Source organism: Bombina bombina, chromosome 5 (genome assembly GCF_027579735.1).
Source record: "Bombina bombina isolate aBomBom1 chromosome 5, aBomBom1.pri, whole genome shotgun sequence".
Lineage (NCBI taxonomy): Eukaryota > Metazoa > Chordata > Amphibia > Anura > Bombinatoridae > Bombina > Bombina bombina.
Genome location: NC_069503.1, coordinates 578,357,379 through 578,377,449, shown reverse-complemented (window position 1 = coordinate 578,377,449; position 20,071 = coordinate 578,357,379). Strand labels below are relative to the sequence as shown.

Genomic DNA, 20,071 nt, shown 5'->3' with positions numbered 1-20,071 from the left:
TCATCCATCCGGAGGTCTTTGCCACCCTGATTCTAAGATGGGGCAGACCGGAATTGGATCTGATGGCGTCTTGTCAGAATGCCAAGCTCCCAAGATACGGATCCAGGTCAAGGGATCCTCAGGCCGAACTGATAGATGCCTTGGCAGTGCCTTGGTCGTTCAACCTAGCTTATGTGTGCCGTTTGCTCTCCTGCCTCGGGTGATTGCTCGGATCAAACAGGAGAGAGCTTCAGTAATTCTAATTGCGCCTGAGTGGCCTCGCAGGACTTGGTATGCCGATCTAGTGGACATGTCCTCTCTGCCGCCGTGGAAGCTTCCATTGAGGCAGGACCTTCTCATTCAGTGACCCTTCCAACATCCAAATCTAGTTTCTCTGCAGCTGACTGCTTGGAGATTGAACGCTTGATTTTATCTAAGCGGGGGTTCTCTGATTCGGTCATTGATACTTTGATTCAGGCACGTAAGCCTGTTACTAGAAAGATCTACCATAAGATATGGAGTAAATATCTTTATTGGTGCGAATCCAAGGGCTACTCATGGAGTAGAGTTAGGATTCCCAGGATTTTATCTTTTCTCCAAGAATGATTGGAGAAAGGGTTATCAGCAAGTTCCTTAAAGGGACAAATCTCTGCTTTGTCGATTTTACTACACAAACGATTGGCAGATGTTCCAGACGTTCAGTCTTTTTGTCAGGCTCTGACCAGAATCAAGCCTGTGTTTAGACCAATTGCTCCACCCTGGAGTTTGAATTTAGTTCTTAATGTTCTTCAAGGCGTTCCGTTTGAACCCATGCATTCCATAGATATTAAGTTGTTAGCTTGGAAGGTTTTATTTATGGTTGCTATTTCTTCTGGTCGTAGAGTTTCTGAGCTTTCAGCGTTACAATGTGACTCGCCTTATCTTCCATTCTAATAAGGTGGTTTTACGTACCAAACCTGGTTCCTAAGGTAGTTTCAAATAAGAATATTAATCAGGAAATTGTTGTTCCTTCATTATGTCCAAATCCTTCTTCTAAGAAGGAGCGTCTGTTGTATAACTTGGATGTGGTCCGTGCCCTGAAGTTTTACTTGCAGGCGACTAAGGAATTTTGTCAATCATCTTCATTATTTATTGTTTTTTCTGGAAAGCGTAGGGGCCAGAAAGCTACGGCTACCTCTCTCTTTATTTTTGGCTGAAGAGTATCATCAGTCTGGCATATGAAACTGCTGGACAGCAGCCTCCTGAAAGAATTACGACTCATTCTACTAGGGCTGTGGCTTCCTCATGGGCATTTAAAAAGATGCTTCTGTTGAACAGATTTGAAAGGCTGCAACTTGGTCGTCTCTTCACACTTTTTCCAAATTTTACAAATTTGATACTTTTGCTTCTTCTGAGGCTGGTTTTGGGAGAAAGGTTCTTCAAGCAGTGGTGCCTTCCGTTTAAGTTCCTGTCTTGTCCCTCCCTTTCATCCGTGTCCTATAGCTTTGGTATTGTATCCCATAAGTAAGGATGAAATCTGTGGACTCGTCATATCTTGTAAAATAAAAGCAAATTTGTTTACCTGATAACCTGATAAATTTATTTATTTTACGATATGACGAGTCCACGGCCCACCCTGTTATTTCTAAGACAGGTATTTACTGTCAAGGGCAGTTGTGCCAGGTCCTTTTTGGATCTATTTGCATTTTTCTATACCCTGTGGGATTGCTTGGATGCCTACCAAGCGGGGGGTTTTCAGATTGAAATCGGCTGCAGCGTTTTGTACCTTGAAGGTGTGCTAGCACACCTGAGCTTTATTGGAGAATTGACTGTGGCTCAACATATAAACACACAGAGTAGCACTGCACAGAGCCATGGGTAAGATCCCTGCACAGTCCTGTAGCATTTTCTTCCATTCCCTAGGGAATTTGGAGTTGGGGTTGGGGTTGTCTTGTTACCCCTATCTATCAGACATGCCCGTTGCTTGGGCTAGTCGGGCATTGGAGCAGGATTTGAGATCTGTTGCTCTGCATTTTTGTCTTCGAGTCTTTTTGGTTCGACGAGCCTTCCTTGGGGGGGCTCTGTTTCTTTTCCACGTCCAGGATTTTGTGGAAAGGACTGGCGGTGTCCGCTGGTTGGCTGGATGCCTAGCAGGATGTTGGTTAGGATCATTCCTAACTTTGTTTCCATTTGCTTGTCTATTTTCAAATTTCAAGATCATCTTTGGATGATGGCAGCATGCAGCGTTCTGAGTCTTCAGGGGTTGCCGTCAGGGGATTCCCTGTCTGAGTTGCTGCACGAGATTTCAATATTCTAAGCAGTCCTAATGGTTTCTGGGGCTTTCTTCTTCAGTTACCTTCTAGGTTTTTGATTAGGGAATATTTCTTCTCTTTTTCAATATCGGGGTTTTGATCTCGTGGATTTTGAGCAATTAGGGTTGGGTGTTGCCCTCCATACTCTGCGAGACCGGTGGGGTCTTGGTTGGCTTGGCCTGGAGGTTTCTCGACTGTGCTCCTTGAGGTTTGTTTGCGAATTATTTATGGTTTTTGTTGTGTTCTAAATAGGTTTCTCTGGAATCCTTTGTGGCTTTTTCGTGTCTGTTTGATCCCTTTCTTTAGTAAGGGGGTTTGTTGTGTGGAGTCTGACTGGTGGTTGATGGTGTCTCTTGGAGACTGTTGGCACAGTCGAGTCTAGTTCTTGTGGTCTCTAGCAAGGCTTATGGTCTAACTGTGGATCTGTGTCCTTAGGCCTTTTCCTTTTTCAAAAAAATTCTGGTTTCTCCTCGGCTTCGGACGAAGCTGGGGTTTTCTGGTGTAGGGTTTTATGCTTGGTGCCTTCAGAATGGGCCGCCTTTTATACCCTCCTGTTTTTTGCATTCAGTGTCCTCTATAGCTTGGGTATTGTTTTCCCAAAAGTAATGAATGCAGCTGTGGACTCTTTTCGTTTATGAAGAAAAACATATAAATTATGCTTACCTGATAATTTCCTTTTCTTCAGACGGAAAGAGTCCACAGCTATCCGCCTGTAATTTTTCTGAGTGGAATCGGTTATTTTTATTCTTCTGGCACCTTTTTCACCCTATGCTTTTTCTTCTGTTCCTTGTTCCTCGGCAAAATGACTGGGGGATGAGGAAAGTGGGAGAGGTATTTAAGCCTTTGGCTGGGGTGTGTCTGCCTCCTCCTGGTGGCAAGGTTCTGAATTTCCCAAAAGTAATGAATGCAGCTGTGGACTCTTTCTGTCTGAAGAAAAGGAAATTTTAAGGTAAGCATAATTTGTTTTCCACGGTATTCTTTGTTGATGAGATACCTAGGTAGGTGTCTGGAGCACTGCATTGCAGGGAATAGTGCTGCCACCTAGTGCTCTTGCAAATGGATAACTCTAGCAAAACTGCTGCCATATTGTGCTACAAACACGTGCATGCACCTGAGCTTAACCCCCCATACTTTTCAGCTAAAGTTACCAAAAGAACAAAGATAATTTGATAAGAGAAATAAATTAGAAAGTATAAAATTGAATGTTCTAGAAAACTAATTTGGGTGCATATCCCTTTAGTATATGGGAGATTTTTTTTAATTAAAGAGTAGTAAAAGTATAGGTGATTTACCCAGGTTATATAACATTGTTCACAATGTATCCTTTACTACTGTAACATACTTTGCAATTCGAAACATGTCCCATTCACATACAATATTTACAGGCAACCAAGTACTTTGTAGGTGTACCCGCTAACCAGCACCTGACATTGGATACCTTACTAATGATTTTAAATTAACCTGAAAAAAAGGAAAAAAACTGAATTGGCAACAGTTAACCAGACTACTAGAAATACTTTGGCTTAGCATTGGTTTACAAGTTTACTGATTCTTCTAATATATTGCTGACTCAATTATGTTTTTCCTTAGACAATGCAGGAGCATGCTGCTGTTTTCCGAACTGGGACAGTGCTTAAAGAAGGATGTGAAAAACTGAGCAAAGTTAATGCCGCCATGGATGACCTCAAGACATTTGACAGAGGTAAATTATACGCTTACATGTTTTATCCTCGTTGGGATCATCTTCAGTTGGCGCAGTATAAAGGACTGTTTCAACTGAGGGTAAACAAAAATGTATGCTTACTTGATAAAGTAATTTATTTTATGATGGAAAGAAGTCCACAAGATCATCATATATGGGATTACACTCTTCCACTAGGAGAAGGAAAGAACACCCATACATACCATAGCTTTAAAGGGAAACTCAAGTCAAAATTAAACGTTCATGATTCAGATAGAGCATGGAATTTTAAACCACTTTCCAATTTAATTTTATTAACAAAATATGCAGTCTGTTTTTATATTTGCACCTTTTTAGTCACCAGCTCCTACTGAGCATATGCAAGAATTCACCGAATATGCGTATATGCATTTGCGATTGGCTGATGGCTGTCACATGATGCAGTGGGAGTCGAAATAGACATAACTGAAATTTGTCAGAAAAAAATCTACTACTCTTTTGAAGTTCAAACTACGTTCTATTGCATTGTATTTTTTATCATCATGCATTTGTTTATGCAAATCTACTGTATTTACTGGTCATTTAATCCCTTCCACTTTAGAATATTTCTTGCCATCTTTTTACAATTTTGCTGCATCACTTTCAAGTGATTTAGCATATGGGTATTATGTCCCTTTAATTGCAAGTATATACTGTATGTGGAACTATTGATGTGATAAAAAATGTTTTTCTGCACTTGTAACAGTATATGTAAATGTATATTGAATACTGTGGACTCACTTTGTATATAATTCGCTTCTGTGTCACATAGCTTGTAGTCTTTTTTTATAAGGCTTGGCTACATTGACAGCTATGCTTAGCATTACAGATGCCATTCTAGGCACTATTGTGATTAAATTTCTATGCAAACGTCTCACTGGAGATTTGGTTGGGGACGGTGTGGAGTTAGTCCTGTGTAATGCATAGCTGTTGTCATATGTGTACAATTTTGGCAATATTGTGTCTTCATTTTGCTAATGCTGTACCACAAGATAACTTAGATTTTCATTATTTAACCTGCACAGACATTACCCACCTATTTGGTGATATCTGATAGCGGTCAGGGTGTGGGTAGTCTTGTGCGACATATGTATTGCTGCTGCTACAAATTTATTATTTATAGTGATCATGTGACTATTTTACATCAATTTTTATTACAGCACCTATTTTTAGTAGTATGATATGATGGTTGTTTGTTATACAATAAATTAACTTATTTGATTATTTAATAAAGATTGGAAATTTTCTATGAATTCAAGAGTGATGTATGCGCTGCATACACTTTTATATATGGGTGTAAATTCATCCATTTTTCTTGCTTTAAGTATATATTTAAATATAAATCTATATTTATATATGCACACAGTAATATTTACACCTAGTATTCTCACTGCTGTTGCAAAGAATTATTTCCTTATGATTGTTGAGGCAAAACAGATAATCTGATAAATGAGGGAGAGGAAAACACTAGTTTACAGAAAAACAGATAATCCAGAAATGGTGGTGCTGTCTCTTCCAGAGAATAAAGCTGGTTTGTCTACAACTCACTGGAGTTTACAAGAATGCTTTAATGGGATTGTCAAGTCTCAGAAACAAGTAGCAAACAATTAAAGTGAAAACACAGTCCCCATAGACGTTAATGTAAATGTTTATTCTTGCATTTTTCCCCCCATTAACCAGAGGTCTGACCTTTTCGTTAATTTCTCTTAGTGCAAAGTGAAACCACAAGCTTGCTGGAGCATTAACCAGCCACTTGTAATGTACAGGCGCACGTTAACATAGTGCTCCCCTCATAATCTAGCCCTAAATAGGTCCTGGGGAGAACATATACAAGTATAACATTTGCCATATATAAAATTGTATTAAAGTGCTGTATGCAAAATATTTTGTTAGGACCTTACAAATGAACATGTGTATCTACAATATTGGTAGTGGTCCTTAGGAAAAGTGCTTATGTAATCCCAGCCAAACGTAGCTGTGATAAAGTGTATGGTCTTCTCTTTTAGGAATTGTTTGGAACACTGACTTGGTAGAAACACTTGAATTACAAAACCTGATGCTTTGCGCCCTCCAGACAATTAATGGTGCTGAGGCACGGAAGGAAAGCCGTGGAGCTCATGCCCGAGAAGACTACAAGGTGAGAACATATTTCTAATACAAAGAAAGGGTTAACCAAAGCGCAAACCTATTGTTTGTTAGCTGATCTGAAATGTGCAGCCTTCCCCTATGGCTGAGAAAATAACAGTAATAAGTAAAATGTAAGCCGCATTCGGCAAGCTCTCCAAGCAAACTAGGACTCTCTTGGAGCGTTCTGTGAATACTTGCCAGTGAGGCGCTGGGCGTTCCCTGGTAAAGCTGGGACTTTTAGAGCAAACTCAGATGCTTGTAAACACGAGACCTTGACGTGGTACCTGGGCTTGTCCCATTTGGCCAGATGCGGTAACTAACTCTTCCAGTTTTGATTTTAATCTTAGCTGAGAGCTTGTAAGCGAGTGCTGGACTTTCTCTGTTTGTTGTATTAATTTATTTTGTCATTTTCCCTATGGGCCTTGCACCCAGGCTTGTCTGGGGTTAACTGCCCGTGGCTCTGGAGACCGCACAGCTTCCTGAGAGTGCTATAGCACCCAGGGCTGAGCATGTTGCAGGGTCATGGGAAGTGTACCCAGTTCAGTCTGAGAGTGCAGTCCCCTTCCATGTATGTGTGTGTGTGTATATGTGTGTGTATATGTGTGTGTGTGTGTGTGTGTATATATATATATATATATATATATATATATATATATATATATATATATTTTTTATTTTTTTTTTGCTTGTGGAGGCTGCCATGTTTACAATAATGTAAAAAGTTAAACAAGCTTCCCATGATATCTGATGCTCTGTAAGCTCCTTGACCAATGCCTTGATCATATGTAACATATTACACATATATAATTCATATGTGAGACATTTCTATTTGCATGCAATATTTCTAATACTAATAAGGTATTAGAAATATTGCATGCAAATAGAAGTGTCTTTGTACTATGCAGATCCATTTGCGCATGCCTACTAATCTGTCAATGCGTGGTGACAAGAGACGTTGCAATGGGTGCGTTTTCTCAAAGCTCCCTAACTGGTGACTTATCCACAGCGCGACGTCATTACAACTGCCTATGTGCCGGCGCTGGGTGTAAGCGCTACCCGAACGCGGCTGTAGAGAATCAGACCAGCGCTGAACAAAGCTGCAAACAAATCTAGTATGTGAATATAATCATAACAAAGTTTGTAGCATAAATGTGCATATACTAAATATTTGATGATTAAAATATATAAGCAAATTCATAAAAATAACTTGTGACCGGTCACATAAAAACTCTAGGGGTATAAAAAATAAAACCTAATTGTAGTCCAAAATCTTCCTATAAAATTCACAATCCATTGTGAAGAAAAATCCAAGTTTTACAGTCTCTCAACCACTGCCGTTTAGGCACTACACCCTCCAATATAAAGACTACAGTCACGGCTTGGGAGTCTCACCTTTACGTCGAAATCCGTTCTCTCCTGTCCCAGGCTCTCACTCTTCAAATTACATTAGGACTTCCACATCTGCAGCGGGAGATAAACGGCTGAGGCGTGCAACAGTACTTGTGATGTTTGAGGACTTCAGCTACTTTCGGGTTCTCCATTAACGCTGTATGGTCACATGTACCGCTCAGCCAATCAGTGCTCTTAGATATCTGCTCGATTCTGCAACCTCAGAGGGGTATTGGCAATTTGGTTTCTCTGCGCAAAGAAACGAACAAGGATTATCTGCCTTGCCCTTAAAGTACTGCTGTACCCATATTTCTAGACTGGAAGATAATGATCTTAAAAGGACATTCTAGTCTAATAATAAAATGCTCTATTTTTGTTTGCAACAAGTCTTTGTTTAATAACATGTTCTAAGTATATAAGAATAGAATCTGTTATGAGGAAAAAAACATCAAATTATTTATCTACAAAATTCCTGTAGAATTTTGTAGAAGCAAATTCTCTTTCCTTTTTTTTGAGATTATAGAGATTGAAAAGAAACAATAAATAATATTAACCCAACTACTGCTAAAAATCCCAACAAAATAATGATTTCATTGCTCATGGAATAAAAAAAATAGTATGAACTCACATTTAGCTTAGTTGTGAGGACTGTGGTATTTTATGCTTTTCAATTATTTCTAATAAGTAAAATTTCCTTCATTTAGGTACGGATTGATGAATATGATTATTCTAAACCACTTCAAGGCCAACAGAAGAAACCTGTGAGTGAGCATTGGAGGAAGCACACATTATCATTTGTGGACAAGAAAGGCAATGTACGTTAAACATTTTTACATGAATTACACATTTTAAAGAAACGGTAAAGTCAAAATTAAACTTTCATGATTCAGATAGCGCATGCAATTTTAAAACAACTTTTCAATTTATTTCTGTTATCTAATTTGATTCATTCTCTTGGTATCCAGTGTTGAAGAGCATACCTAGGTTGTCTTAGGAGCAGCAATGCACTACTGGGAGCTTGATGGTGATTGGTGGCTGCAGATAAATCCCATTTGTCATTGGCTTACCTGATGTGTTCAGCTAGCTCCCAGTAGTGCATTACTAATCCTTCAACAAAGGAAATCAAGAGAGTGAAGCAAATGTGATAGAAGTAAATTGGAAAGTTGTATAACATTATATGCTCTTAGCCATAAAAAAAATGTTGGTTTTCATATCCCTTCTAGTAATTAATTATATTGTCTCCAAATGTACTTATAGTCACTCTATTGTAATCCATGTATAGAAATTTTTAGAGGTAATAAGAATATAATTGTATAGTGTAGTTTTTTTTTCTTTCTAGCACATTATGGTTATAAACAGCCCCCCTCTTCTATTTCCTTTTGTCATCTGTTTTAGGGCTAGATTACAAGTAGAGCGCTAATTTAACCTGCTCCTGTAAAGGTGCAAATTTGCCCCTTTACGGAGGCACATTAACCAGCCATTACAAGTTAATAGCACTTTGCGCTAGAATTCATTATCCAGAGGTCAGACATTTGGTTAATGAAATAAATGTCCCCCAATTTCTCCCAAAATAAAGTGTAGTGTTCATTGTTTAAAATATAAATTATCAACATCTTTATTTTTTTTAATAACTGCATGAATTTGCATTTGCGTGCGCCAGTATTGCGCAGTGGAGAGCAAATATCGCACTTGGGCTCCACTCGTAATCTGGCCCAAATGTTTTATTAGGGCCCAGATTTTGAGTTTTTGTTTTTAGATGCAGAGACAAAGAATGCTCACGAGTTTCTAAAAAAAATAAATATACTAAACATTGTATGTCTTAACCCCTTGAGTGCTAACGACTGCTCTGAGCAACTTTATTTAAAAAATTACAATGCACAGTATAGGGAAATGTAAAGGTAATCGCCTAACCTTTCCAACGGTATAAGTCTTGGGGATCTGAAAAAATAAAGTTTAAAATAAAATATATATATATATATATATATATATATATTATCCAGGTTAGCACCCAGGTGGGAAATCAAAGGGTTAAAGAATTTTTTTTTTTTTGTAGTTTGTTGATAATGTATATATGTTTATATTTTGTAGGTTACTTTGGATTATAGACCTGTCATTGACACAACATTGAATGAAGAAGACTGTGTGACTGTTCCACCTGCCATCCGTTCTTATTAAATCCTTAATATGACTAATGTTTTTAGTTAACTTAATGATGGTTTTATTTGGCTGCAAACTTGCACATAATTCTGCTGCTGGAAATCTGTTTTATTCTGAATGCAATGTAAGATGCACATTGGTAAATAAATTCAGTATAGTTTATTTTAAACGTGTGAATTTTAATGTCATTTCTATTTAAAACTTTATAGAGTTATTCTCAACTTTGTTTTTCCTTTGTCATTTTTCTTTTTCATTTTTCTTTTTCTTGTTATGGTTTTATAAAGATGCTTGAACTAAAATAACACCAGTATTGAAAACACAAAAATGACTGTTGTATCTTATATCATACTTTGTGTTAATGCTTTTATACTTTGTGCCTGGCATACACTAATCTTTAAAAAATAAACATGCCCTTTTTAATAAGGTTTAAAATTTGGCTATATACATTTTTCTTTCTTAAAGGATTACTTTCTGTTATAATTTTTAAGCTAAACAACTAACATATTAAAGTTAATAAACATTAATTAAAACCTACTGACCTATATTTTCTCCAAAACGAAGTTTCATAACGTTCTAAAAGTTATATCTTTTATTCGCCGATGATATCACGTTATCCTGCCCACTATTTTCAGCACTGCATGTTCAAAATACTTAAACCAATAACTTTGTGTTTAAAGCGCCATTTTGAAACCTAGGTTTTGTAAACGGATTGGTACAGAGCAAAGGATACCCACGGAGTGGGTTTGGAAAACAATTAAATTTGCAGATAAGATTTCTGATATACGGTAGAGATATGTTAATGAAATGCTATTGATAAAAAGTGTATTTGGGGTAGTTAGTTAGTAACAGGCATAGAAAATATTTACTTACAGTGGCCCTTTAAGCTACAGTGAGTCCACGGAATCATCAATTACTGTTGGGAATATCACTCCTGGCCAGCAGGAGGAGGCAAAGAGCACCACAGCAAATCTGTTAAGTATCACTTCCCTTCCCACAATCCCCAGTCATTCTCTTTGCCTTCAGTGCATGGAGGAGGTGAAGTTTAGGTGTCTTCTATCAAGATTTTATTATTTTGAAATCTGAGCAGGTTTGCTCTGATCTTTCCTGACAAACTGGGTCTAGCTGTACTCCACGTTAGTCTCTTCAGTAGGGTTGTGGTAGCTTTCAAGCAGTTAGGAACTTGTGGAGTGGACCTCACTACGTTTTCCTAATAAATTGCTGCCCTCACACAGAAAGCCAGAGTAGGTTTACTCTGTCCTCCTTTTCACAGGTCTCTGTGAGGAGTGTCTTCCTCTTACGCCGAGTGAACTGTCCACCTGCCGGACAGCCAGGGGTGCAGTTTAGTGCCATTTTTGCTATTTGACAATAAAAAAAGAAAACATTGGCACTTCAGCAAGTAGTATACCGCACTTTATATGGGACTATTTTCCTGAATTAAATCAGGACTTAACAGGCAGGGAGCAGGCTCTGTTTGACTGTGACAAGGAGAGTTTTAAAACAGGGATAATATCCCAGGGTGGCTCCGTTATACTTTTTTTTTTTTTTTTCTCACTGAGGATCCGGTTTAAGAACGGATGGGCAAGTGACATTTTTGCAGGGGATATAGTCCTGCTATATTGCGGAACAGAGTTCTGAATCTCTTTTGGTATTTGACAATAATGGCCGCCGGGACCGCCTCTGACGTAATAAGAGTCGGATCCTTCTTGAAGCGGCATTTCAGCTCTAAAGCGCAAGTTTCCCCCCGCTGTATACGCTAGAGGAAATAAGTGTGGCGCAGTTAGAGTGGATTGTGTTACTTCTCTACAGGGCTTCCGGATCAGATTCAAGTCGCGATCACTAATCCCAAAGTGCAGAGGGGGCATGTAGGCACCACAGCAGTAACGCTGAGGTGTAGAGGTTCCTTTTATCTTTTAAATCTCATCAATTGGCAGACCTGATTCTTAAATGAACAGTATTATAATTTTTTTATTGCATTATGGACCCAGAGTTTGTGCCTTCTGTTGCATGCAAACTTTGTCTAGATAGTCAAGTTGAACCTCCTTTTGCCTTTTTGTTCATCTTGTATTGAGAGGACTTTGAGGTATAAAGACAGACTCTTTGTTGCTCAGGTTGATGCTGTTCAGGCAATGCCGCAGCTTTCTCCTCAAACGTCCCAAGCTTGAACAACCTCACATGCAGTGCTGTGCGGTTCCTCACAATCTCCTGGAGGTGTTTTTTTGCATGCAGAAATTGCCACCCAGGTATCCTCTGCGGTAGCTGCCATTCCCATGCTTCAGGGAAGACGCAAGAGGAAAATGAAAGAATCAGATGGTAAGGTTTCTGATCCAGTTCCGGCTAACCAAGTTGTTCTTTCTCACATACCTGAAGAGGAAGATACGTCAGTAGCTTCTGAGGGCGAGGTCTCTGATTCGGACAGTGTAATGCCTTCTTCTGATACTGAAGTTGTATCCTTCAGCTTTAAGCTTGAACTCAGTGTACTGTTAAAGGAGGTTTTGGCTACTCTGGATGACTCAGAATACTGTCATTGTCAATCCCAAGAAATCTAGTAACGAATAGATACTTTGATGTCCCTCCTCTGTGGATGGTTTTCCTGTGCCGGACCGGACTACGGAAATTATTACTCGGGAATGGGAGAAGTCTTTTCTCTTTCTCCGGTGTTTAAAAAGATGTTTCTGGTGGCTGACTCCATTAAGGAGTCATGACAGACGGTGCCCATGATGGAAGGATTATTTACTCTGGCTAAGAGAACTACTATTCCTATAGAGGATAGTTGCTCTTTCAAGGACCCAATGGGCAAGAAACTGGTGGCTTACTTGAAGAGGATGTATATTCATCAAGGTCTCCAATAGCAACCTGCAGTGTGTATTGCCACTGTGACAAGTGCAGCAGCCTACTGGTTTGATGCATTTTCTGAGTCTCTTCAAGAAGAGAATCCTCTTGGAGGAGATTCAGGCTAGGATTAAGGCTATTAAGTTAGCCAATTTATTTATTACTGACGCCTCTTTGCAGGTCATTAAGTTAGGAGCCAAAAATGTCTGGTTTTGCTGTATTGGCGCGTAGAGCATTGTGGTTGAAATCTCGGTCGGCGGATGTTTCTTCCAAATCTAAACTCTTGGCAATTCCTTTCAAGGGTAAGACCTTGTTTAGACCTGGTTTGGCAGAGATCATTTCCGATACCACGGGTGGTAAATGTTCTTTCCTGCCACAAGATAAGAATAGGCCGAAAGGACGTCAGAGTAGTTTTCGTTTCTTTCGTAACTTCAGAGGTAAGTCTTCCCCCTCCATGACCAAGCAGGAACAATCCAAGCCTTCTTGGAAACCCGGTCAGTCTTGGAACAAGGGGATGCAATCTAAGAAGCCCGCAGCTGAGTCTAAGTCAGCATGAAGGGTCTGCCCCCGGTCTGGGATCGGATAAAGAGGGGGGGGGCAGATTCTGTTTTCTCAAGCATGGATATGAGATCTCCCAGATCCGTGGGCCGTGTCTATTGTATCCCAGGGTTACAAATTATAATTCAAGACATTTCCTCCCAGGGGAAGGTTCCACCTCTCAAGATTAACTGCAGACCAGATAAAAAGAGAGGCGTTCTTGAAATGTTTACTGGATCTTTCCCGCCTGGGAGTGATAGTTCCAGTCCCACTACAGGAACAGGGTATTGGGTTCTATTCCAACCTGTTTGTAGTGCCCAAAAAAGAGGGAACTTTTAAGCCTATTCTAGATCTAAAGTTCCTCAACAAATTTCTCAGAGTGCCGTCCTTCAAGATGGAGACTATCCGCTCCATTCTTCCTCCGGTTCAAGAGGGTCAATTCATGACGACAATAGATCTGAAGATGCGTACCTACCTGTTCCTTTTCACAGGGATCATCACAAATTTCTGAGATTTGCCTATCTGGACAAACACTTTCAATTCGTAGCGCTTCCATTTTGCCTAGCCACAGCTCCCAGAGTTTTCTCAAAGGTCCTGGGAGCCCTGTTGACAGTAATCTGATCCAGGGGAATTGCAGTAGCACCTTATCTGGACGACATTCTGGTTTAGGCGCCATTCTTTCATCTAGCAAAATCTCACACAGAGATGTTGTCCTTTCTTTGTTCCCACGGATGGAAGGTGAATTTGGAAAAAAGTTCCCTTACTCCAGCTACAAGAGTGATCTTCCTAGGAACCTGTCAGGTTAGGTTAAGTCCGGAATCAGACCCAATTGCAGAGTGAACTAAAACAACACTTGGCACACTGAGTAAAATCCAGGACGTGACCCCACGACAACTTCTAAAATACACAGTACCCATTCAGGCAGAATGGGACACTTGGAGATCAGAACAGAGTACCAGATGCCTTGATGGTAGATAATGTGTGGTCAAGCCAAGGCGTAGTTAGACCAGCAGTATCAGGCAACAGAAGATCAGACAGTATAGGGTTAAACAACAGTGTGGTCAATACAGCAGGAATTGGCAACTTGTATTCAGGTAGTTCAGGGTTAAACAATAGCGTCGTCAGACTAGCAAGGTTTGGCAACTTGAGTTCAGGCAGTTTAGGGTTTAACAATAGCGTAGTCAGATTAGCAAGGTTGGCAACAGGAGATCAGATTCAAGCAAGTATTATTAGAATGAGTACTCACAGCACAAAAGACAAACGGCACCGGGTAAACAAACCACCGGAATAAGAAGGCGCCTGACGTCATCAGAGGAGGTGGCTACGGTGTGTGACGTTGCCAGGCTACGCAGAAGACGGATCGAGGAGCCGTGACAGTTCCCCCTCCAGGTTTGGCAGGATGATTCCGATGAAAAGACCAGAAGAGGAGCATGAACCTGAGAGGCAGGTTCCCAGGATCGTTCAGTGATAGGATAACCCTTCCAATGAACAAGGTAGTACAACCGACTGCCACGATACTTGGAGTCCAGTATCTGACTGACCTCTTATTCAGAAGTACCCTCCACAAGGAGTGGAGACGTAGGTTTGCGTTTGATGGAGAAACAGTTCTCAACTACCGGTTTGAGCAGGGAGACATGAAATATCGGATGGATCTTAAGAGACTTGGGTAATGCCAGACAATATGCCGAAGAACAAGCTTGAGATTTGACTCTGAAAGGTCCAATGTATTTGGGTCCCAATTTGGTACAGGGTTGTTTAAGACTAATAAATTTAGTAGACAGCCACACCTTGTCTCCAGTACGATATAATTTCGCTTTGCTTCGTCTGCGATCCGCAAACTTCTTGTATCTTCTGGAGGCAGTGAGTAAAATCCGACGGATAAGATGCCAATGCTTACAAAGGTCTTTTACTACATGGTCCGCCAGGGGAAATGTTATTGGTTCGAAACCATAGGATGCCTTGAAGGGAGAAGTTTGTAAAGAAGAATTATAGCGAGAGTTGTGAGCCAATTCTGCTAAAGGAAGAAGTTGTAACCAATTGGAGTGTTGATGGTTCACGTAATGCCTGAGAGAGGATTCTAGGGACTGATTCACACGTTCAGTTTGTCCATTGGACTGAGGATGGTGAGCAGTAGAAAGAGAGATGTTAATGCCAAACTGTTTACACAGAGACCCTCTAAAACCTTGAGACGAATTGAACTCCCCGATCCGAGACAATGTCTACAGGAAATCCAAGTAATCGTGTGATGTGAAGAATGAATAATTTAGAGAGACTCTGAGCGGAAGGCAGTCTAGGTAAGGGAACGAAATGTGCTGACTTGGAGAACCTGTCTACCACTACTCATATGGTCTTTTTTCCAGCAGAAACAGGAAGATCTGTGATAAAGTTCATGGATATGTCGGACCAAGGGTAATGTGGTATGGGAAGAGGTTGTAACAATCCCGTAGGAAGACGAGAAGAGTGTTTATTGGAGGCACAAAAGTTACAAGCGGCAATGTAATCCTTTGCGTCTTTACTCATGGAGGGCCACCGAACATGTTTGAGCTTCCACAATGTATTGTTCAGTCCAGGATGACCTGCTTGTAGGCAATCATGAGCCCATTGCAGAAGTTTAAGACGAAGTTCACCTGGTGCATACAGAATTCCAGGGGGTAGCACATGGGGAGATGGTACTTGACCTTGAGCAGAACGAAGAGCTTGTAAAGGAAAAGACGATACTTGAGCTAAAACACTCACTGGACGTAGTATAGGATCAGGCTACAGACATATAGAATCAGTAGGCTGGTGTTGCCTGGACAGAGCATCGGCTTTAGAATTCTTGGTACCAGGTACATAGGACAGTATAAAATTGAATCTAGAAAAGAACAAAGCCCACCAAGCTTGATGAGGGTTGAGATGTCTTGCAGAATGGAGGTACAGAAGATTCTTATGGTCGGTTAGGATCAAAAATGGTTGACAAGTCCTCTGTGATGATATGTACTGTATGTCATAACAAAGATGGAATTGTTTTGGGTACCTAGTATCCTCTAACGTAGGACCACTCAGCCTCACACCAAACCTTGGATTCACACAGATTTAACTTACAGGAATCCAGTTATGCTCATTGTACTGAAAATAAAAGCAATAGATAGAGGCGCCAATGGTGCAGATCAATGGTGATTCAGTAACACTTATAGCCAGTGATATACAGGGTACTCACATGTGTAAAAGGCAATCACTTATGCCTATAGAGACAGGCTGGATTTTAACAGCAATCCAGCTGGCTGATCCAAGGTACAAAGGCAATGTATGGGTGTCAAGAATTAACACCCTAGAAGTAGCATAGCAATATACCATACACAGCACTCAGAGTGGGTTTACATAAAAACATATTTATTAAAAGGTATAAAAAAAGTATACCACTCATCTCAGTGCCAAAATAAGTATGGCTAGTGGAGAAACAATGCGATGCATTTCTCAGATAGACTGTTTCCTCATGCATGTTTCTCAACAGTTCTTTACATCCTTATATAGGGCTATGCTACTAGAGAACACCCATGACCCACCCCTAACAGTAATCAAACGAGGGACCAATCAGAACCCATCATTTGGACAACACCCCCCCTGCTGCAATAATAATGATATATAATTATATATAAAACACTGTTACCAATCAAATGTATGAACACACTCAATGTTTCTTTCTTTATGTATGTGTGTCTCGATATACAGTAAATACATCATAGTTTCTATAGTAGAAAACCAGTAATTGTTGTTGGCCGTGATTGCTATGATCTAATTGGATGCTGTCACCATCCATGAAAAGTTCTAGGGCAGATCGTATAAACGGCTCTCTGATAAGTCTAAATAGCCGTCAATCAACAGTTATACGCGGCAAAAAAACTCTGGGCTTTCTATCCACTCATCTTAAAGCTCTCTGTGAAATGGCTGCCAATGGGATTGCTGTTATAGGACCGCACCTCTAGTTATACTTAAAACAGGCTGTTTGTCACTATTGACGCCCACCTGGTGTAAGGGGAGATCCTTTATTGGTCCAAAATACGGATGTAAACAAATACCCTTATTGGTCCAAAATACGGATAGTATTGACACCGCTACCGCAACTAGTAGATATCAAACAAAGCTTTTGCCAGTGTGATCGTACTCCCTATGTACATTCCAACTAATAGCCAGGTGTTCAAAATTCTGTACTAAACCCGTTGCTAGCTTTCCGTAGGCGCACCAAAAGACAGTAGATGCGTCAAAAAAAGACTTACATCCAAGGTGTGCAAATTTATACATATAATTGATTGCAACAAACTTTCAAAATAGAGAGGCAATGACTGTGAATCTACTAAGTATATAAAAAAGAAAAATATATATTAAAAAATATATATTAAAATAAAGGTATATTTAGTGTGTTGAAATGGATCATAAAGATGGAGTTTTTTTGAAAATAAAATAAAAGCATTAGTTGTTCGTAAGTATGTGAAGTGTATATAAAAATAATGAAACAGTGGTATATGAAGTATTAAGGTTTTTCTCCTATTAGTAGATTGTTCTTCAGACTAAGGTTTTTCTTAGATATATTGTTTCTTTTACCATTGGGTGAACTAGTTAACAATAAATAATTATCTACATGTGTAAAGACTTAGGCCTAGATTTAGAGTTTTGTCGGTAACGACCCGCGTAGCTAACGCTGGCTTTTTTCTGGCCGCACCTTTTAAATACCTCTGGTATTGAGAGTTCACAGAATGGCTGCGTTAGGCTCCAAAAAAAGGAGCGTACAGGCATATTTACCGCCACTGCAACTCTCAATACCAGAGTTGCTTACGGACGCGGCCAGCTTCAAAAACGTGCTCGTGCACGATTCCCCCATAGAAAACAATGGGGCTGTTTGAGCTGAAAAAAAACCTAACACCTGCAAAAAAGCCGCGTTCAGCTCCTAACGCAGCCCCATTGTTTGCTATGGGGAAACACTTCCTACGTCTGCACCTAACACTCTAACATGTACCCCGAGTCTAAACACCCCTAACCTTACACTTATTAACCCCTAATCTGCCGCCCCCGCTATAGCTGACCCCTGCATATTATTATTAACCCCTAATCTGCCGCTCCGTAAACCGCCGCTACTTACATTATCCCTATGTACCCCTAATCTGCTGCCCCCTAACAACGCCGACCCCTATATTATATTTATTAACCCCTAATCTGCCCCCCACAACGTCGCCTCCACCTGCCTACACTTATTAACCCCTAATCTGCCAAGCTGACCGCACCGCTATTATAATAGTTATTAACCCCTAATCCGCCTCACTAACCCTATAATAAATAGTATTAACCCCTAATCTGCCCTCCCTAACGTTGCCGACACCTAACTTCAAACATTAACCCCTAATCTGCCGACTGGAGCTCACCGCTATTCTAATAAATGTATTAACCCCTAAAGCTAAGTCTAACCCTAACACCCCCCTAAGTTAAATATAATTTAAATCTAACGAAATTAATTAACTCTTATTAAATAAATTATTCCTATTTAAAGCTAAATACTTACCTGTAAAATAAATCCTAATATAGCTACAATATAAATTATAATTATATTATAGCTATTTTAAGATTTATATTTATTTTACAGGTAACTTTGTATTTATTTTAACCAGGTACAATAGCTATTAAATAGTTAAAATAATTACAAATTTACCTGTAAAATAAATCCTAACCTAAGTTACAATTAAACCTAACACTACACTATCAATAAATAAATTAAATAAAATACCTACAATTACCTACAATTAAACCTAACACTACACTATCAATAAATTAATTAAATACAATATCTACAAATAAATACAATTAAATAAACTAACTAAAGTACAAAAAATAAAAAAGAACTAAGTTACAAAAAATAAAAAAATATTTACAAACATTAGAAAAATATTACAACAATTTTAAACTAATTACACCTACTCTAGGCCCCCTAATAAAATAACAAAGCCCCCCAAAATAAAAAAATGCCCTACCCTATTTTAAATTACAAAAGTTCAAAGCTCTTTTACCTTACCAGCCCTGAACAGGGCCCTTTGCGGGGCATGCCCCAAGAAATTCAGCTCTTTTGCCTGTAAAAAAACACATACAATACCCCCCCAACATTACAACCCACCACCCACATACCCCTAATCTAACCCAAACCCCCCTTAAATAAACCTAACACTAAGCCCCTGAAGATCTTCCTACCTTATCTTCACCTCACCGGGTATCACCGATCCGTCCTGGCTCCAAAATCTTCATCCAAGCCCAAGCGGGGGCTAGACATCCATCATCCGATGGCTGAAGAAGTCCAGAAGAGGGTCCAAAGTCTTCATCCTATCCGGGAAGAAGAGTAGATCCGGACCGGCAACCATCTTCTTCCAAGCGGCATCTTCTATCTTCATCCGATGAGGACCGGCTCCATCGTGAAGACCTCCAGCGCGGACCCATCTTCTTCCAACGACGTCCAACTGAAGAATGACGGTTCCTTTAAGGTACGTCATACAAGATGGCGTCCCTCGAATTCCGATTGGCTGATAGGATTCTATCAGCCAATCGGAATTAAGGTAGGAAAATTCTGATTGGCTGATGGAATCAGCCAATCAGAATCAAGTTCAATCCGATTGGCTGATCCGATCAGCCAATCAGATTGAGCTCGCATTCTATTGGCTGTTCCGATCAGCCAATAAAATGCGAGCTCAATCTGATTGGCTGATCGGATCAGCCAATCGGATTGAACTTGATTCTGATTGGCTGATTCCATCAGCCAATCAGAATATTCCTACCTTAATTCCGATTACCTTAATTCCGATTGGCTGATAGAATCCTATCAGCCAATTGGAATTCGAGGGACGCCATCTTGGATGACGTCCCTTAAAGGAACCGTCATTCGTCGGGAAGTCGTCGGTGAAGATGGATGTTCCGCGTCGGCGGGATGAACACGGATCCTGAAGAAAGAAGATTGAAGTTGCCGTTGATAGAAGACTTCAGCCGGATCATGGACCTCTTCAGCTCCCGCTTGGATGAAGACTTCAGC

General features: G+C 40.0%; 1 protein-coding gene across 1 annotated transcript in view; it reads left to right on the top strand.

Annotated features, from left to right (window-relative positions):
• LOC128660602 (succinate dehydrogenase [ubiquinone] flavoprotein subunit B, mitochondrial) overlaps window positions 1-9,832 on the top strand; it is a 76,962-nt gene extending 67,130 nt beyond the window's left edge. Inside the window, exons 12-15 of the mRNA XM_053714528.1 lie at window positions 3,861-3,972; window positions 5,997-6,127; window positions 8,211-8,321; window positions 9,595-9,832. Of these exons, the coding sequence (XP_053570503.1) occupies window positions 3,861-3,972; window positions 5,997-6,127; window positions 8,211-8,321; window positions 9,595-9,681 (441 nt within the window). The 3' untranslated portion in view covers window positions 9,682-9,832. The remainder of the gene's footprint in view (window positions 1-3,860; window positions 3,973-5,996; window positions 6,128-8,210; window positions 8,322-9,594) is intronic.
• The last annotated feature ends 10,239 nt before the right edge of the window (window positions 9,833-20,071 follow it).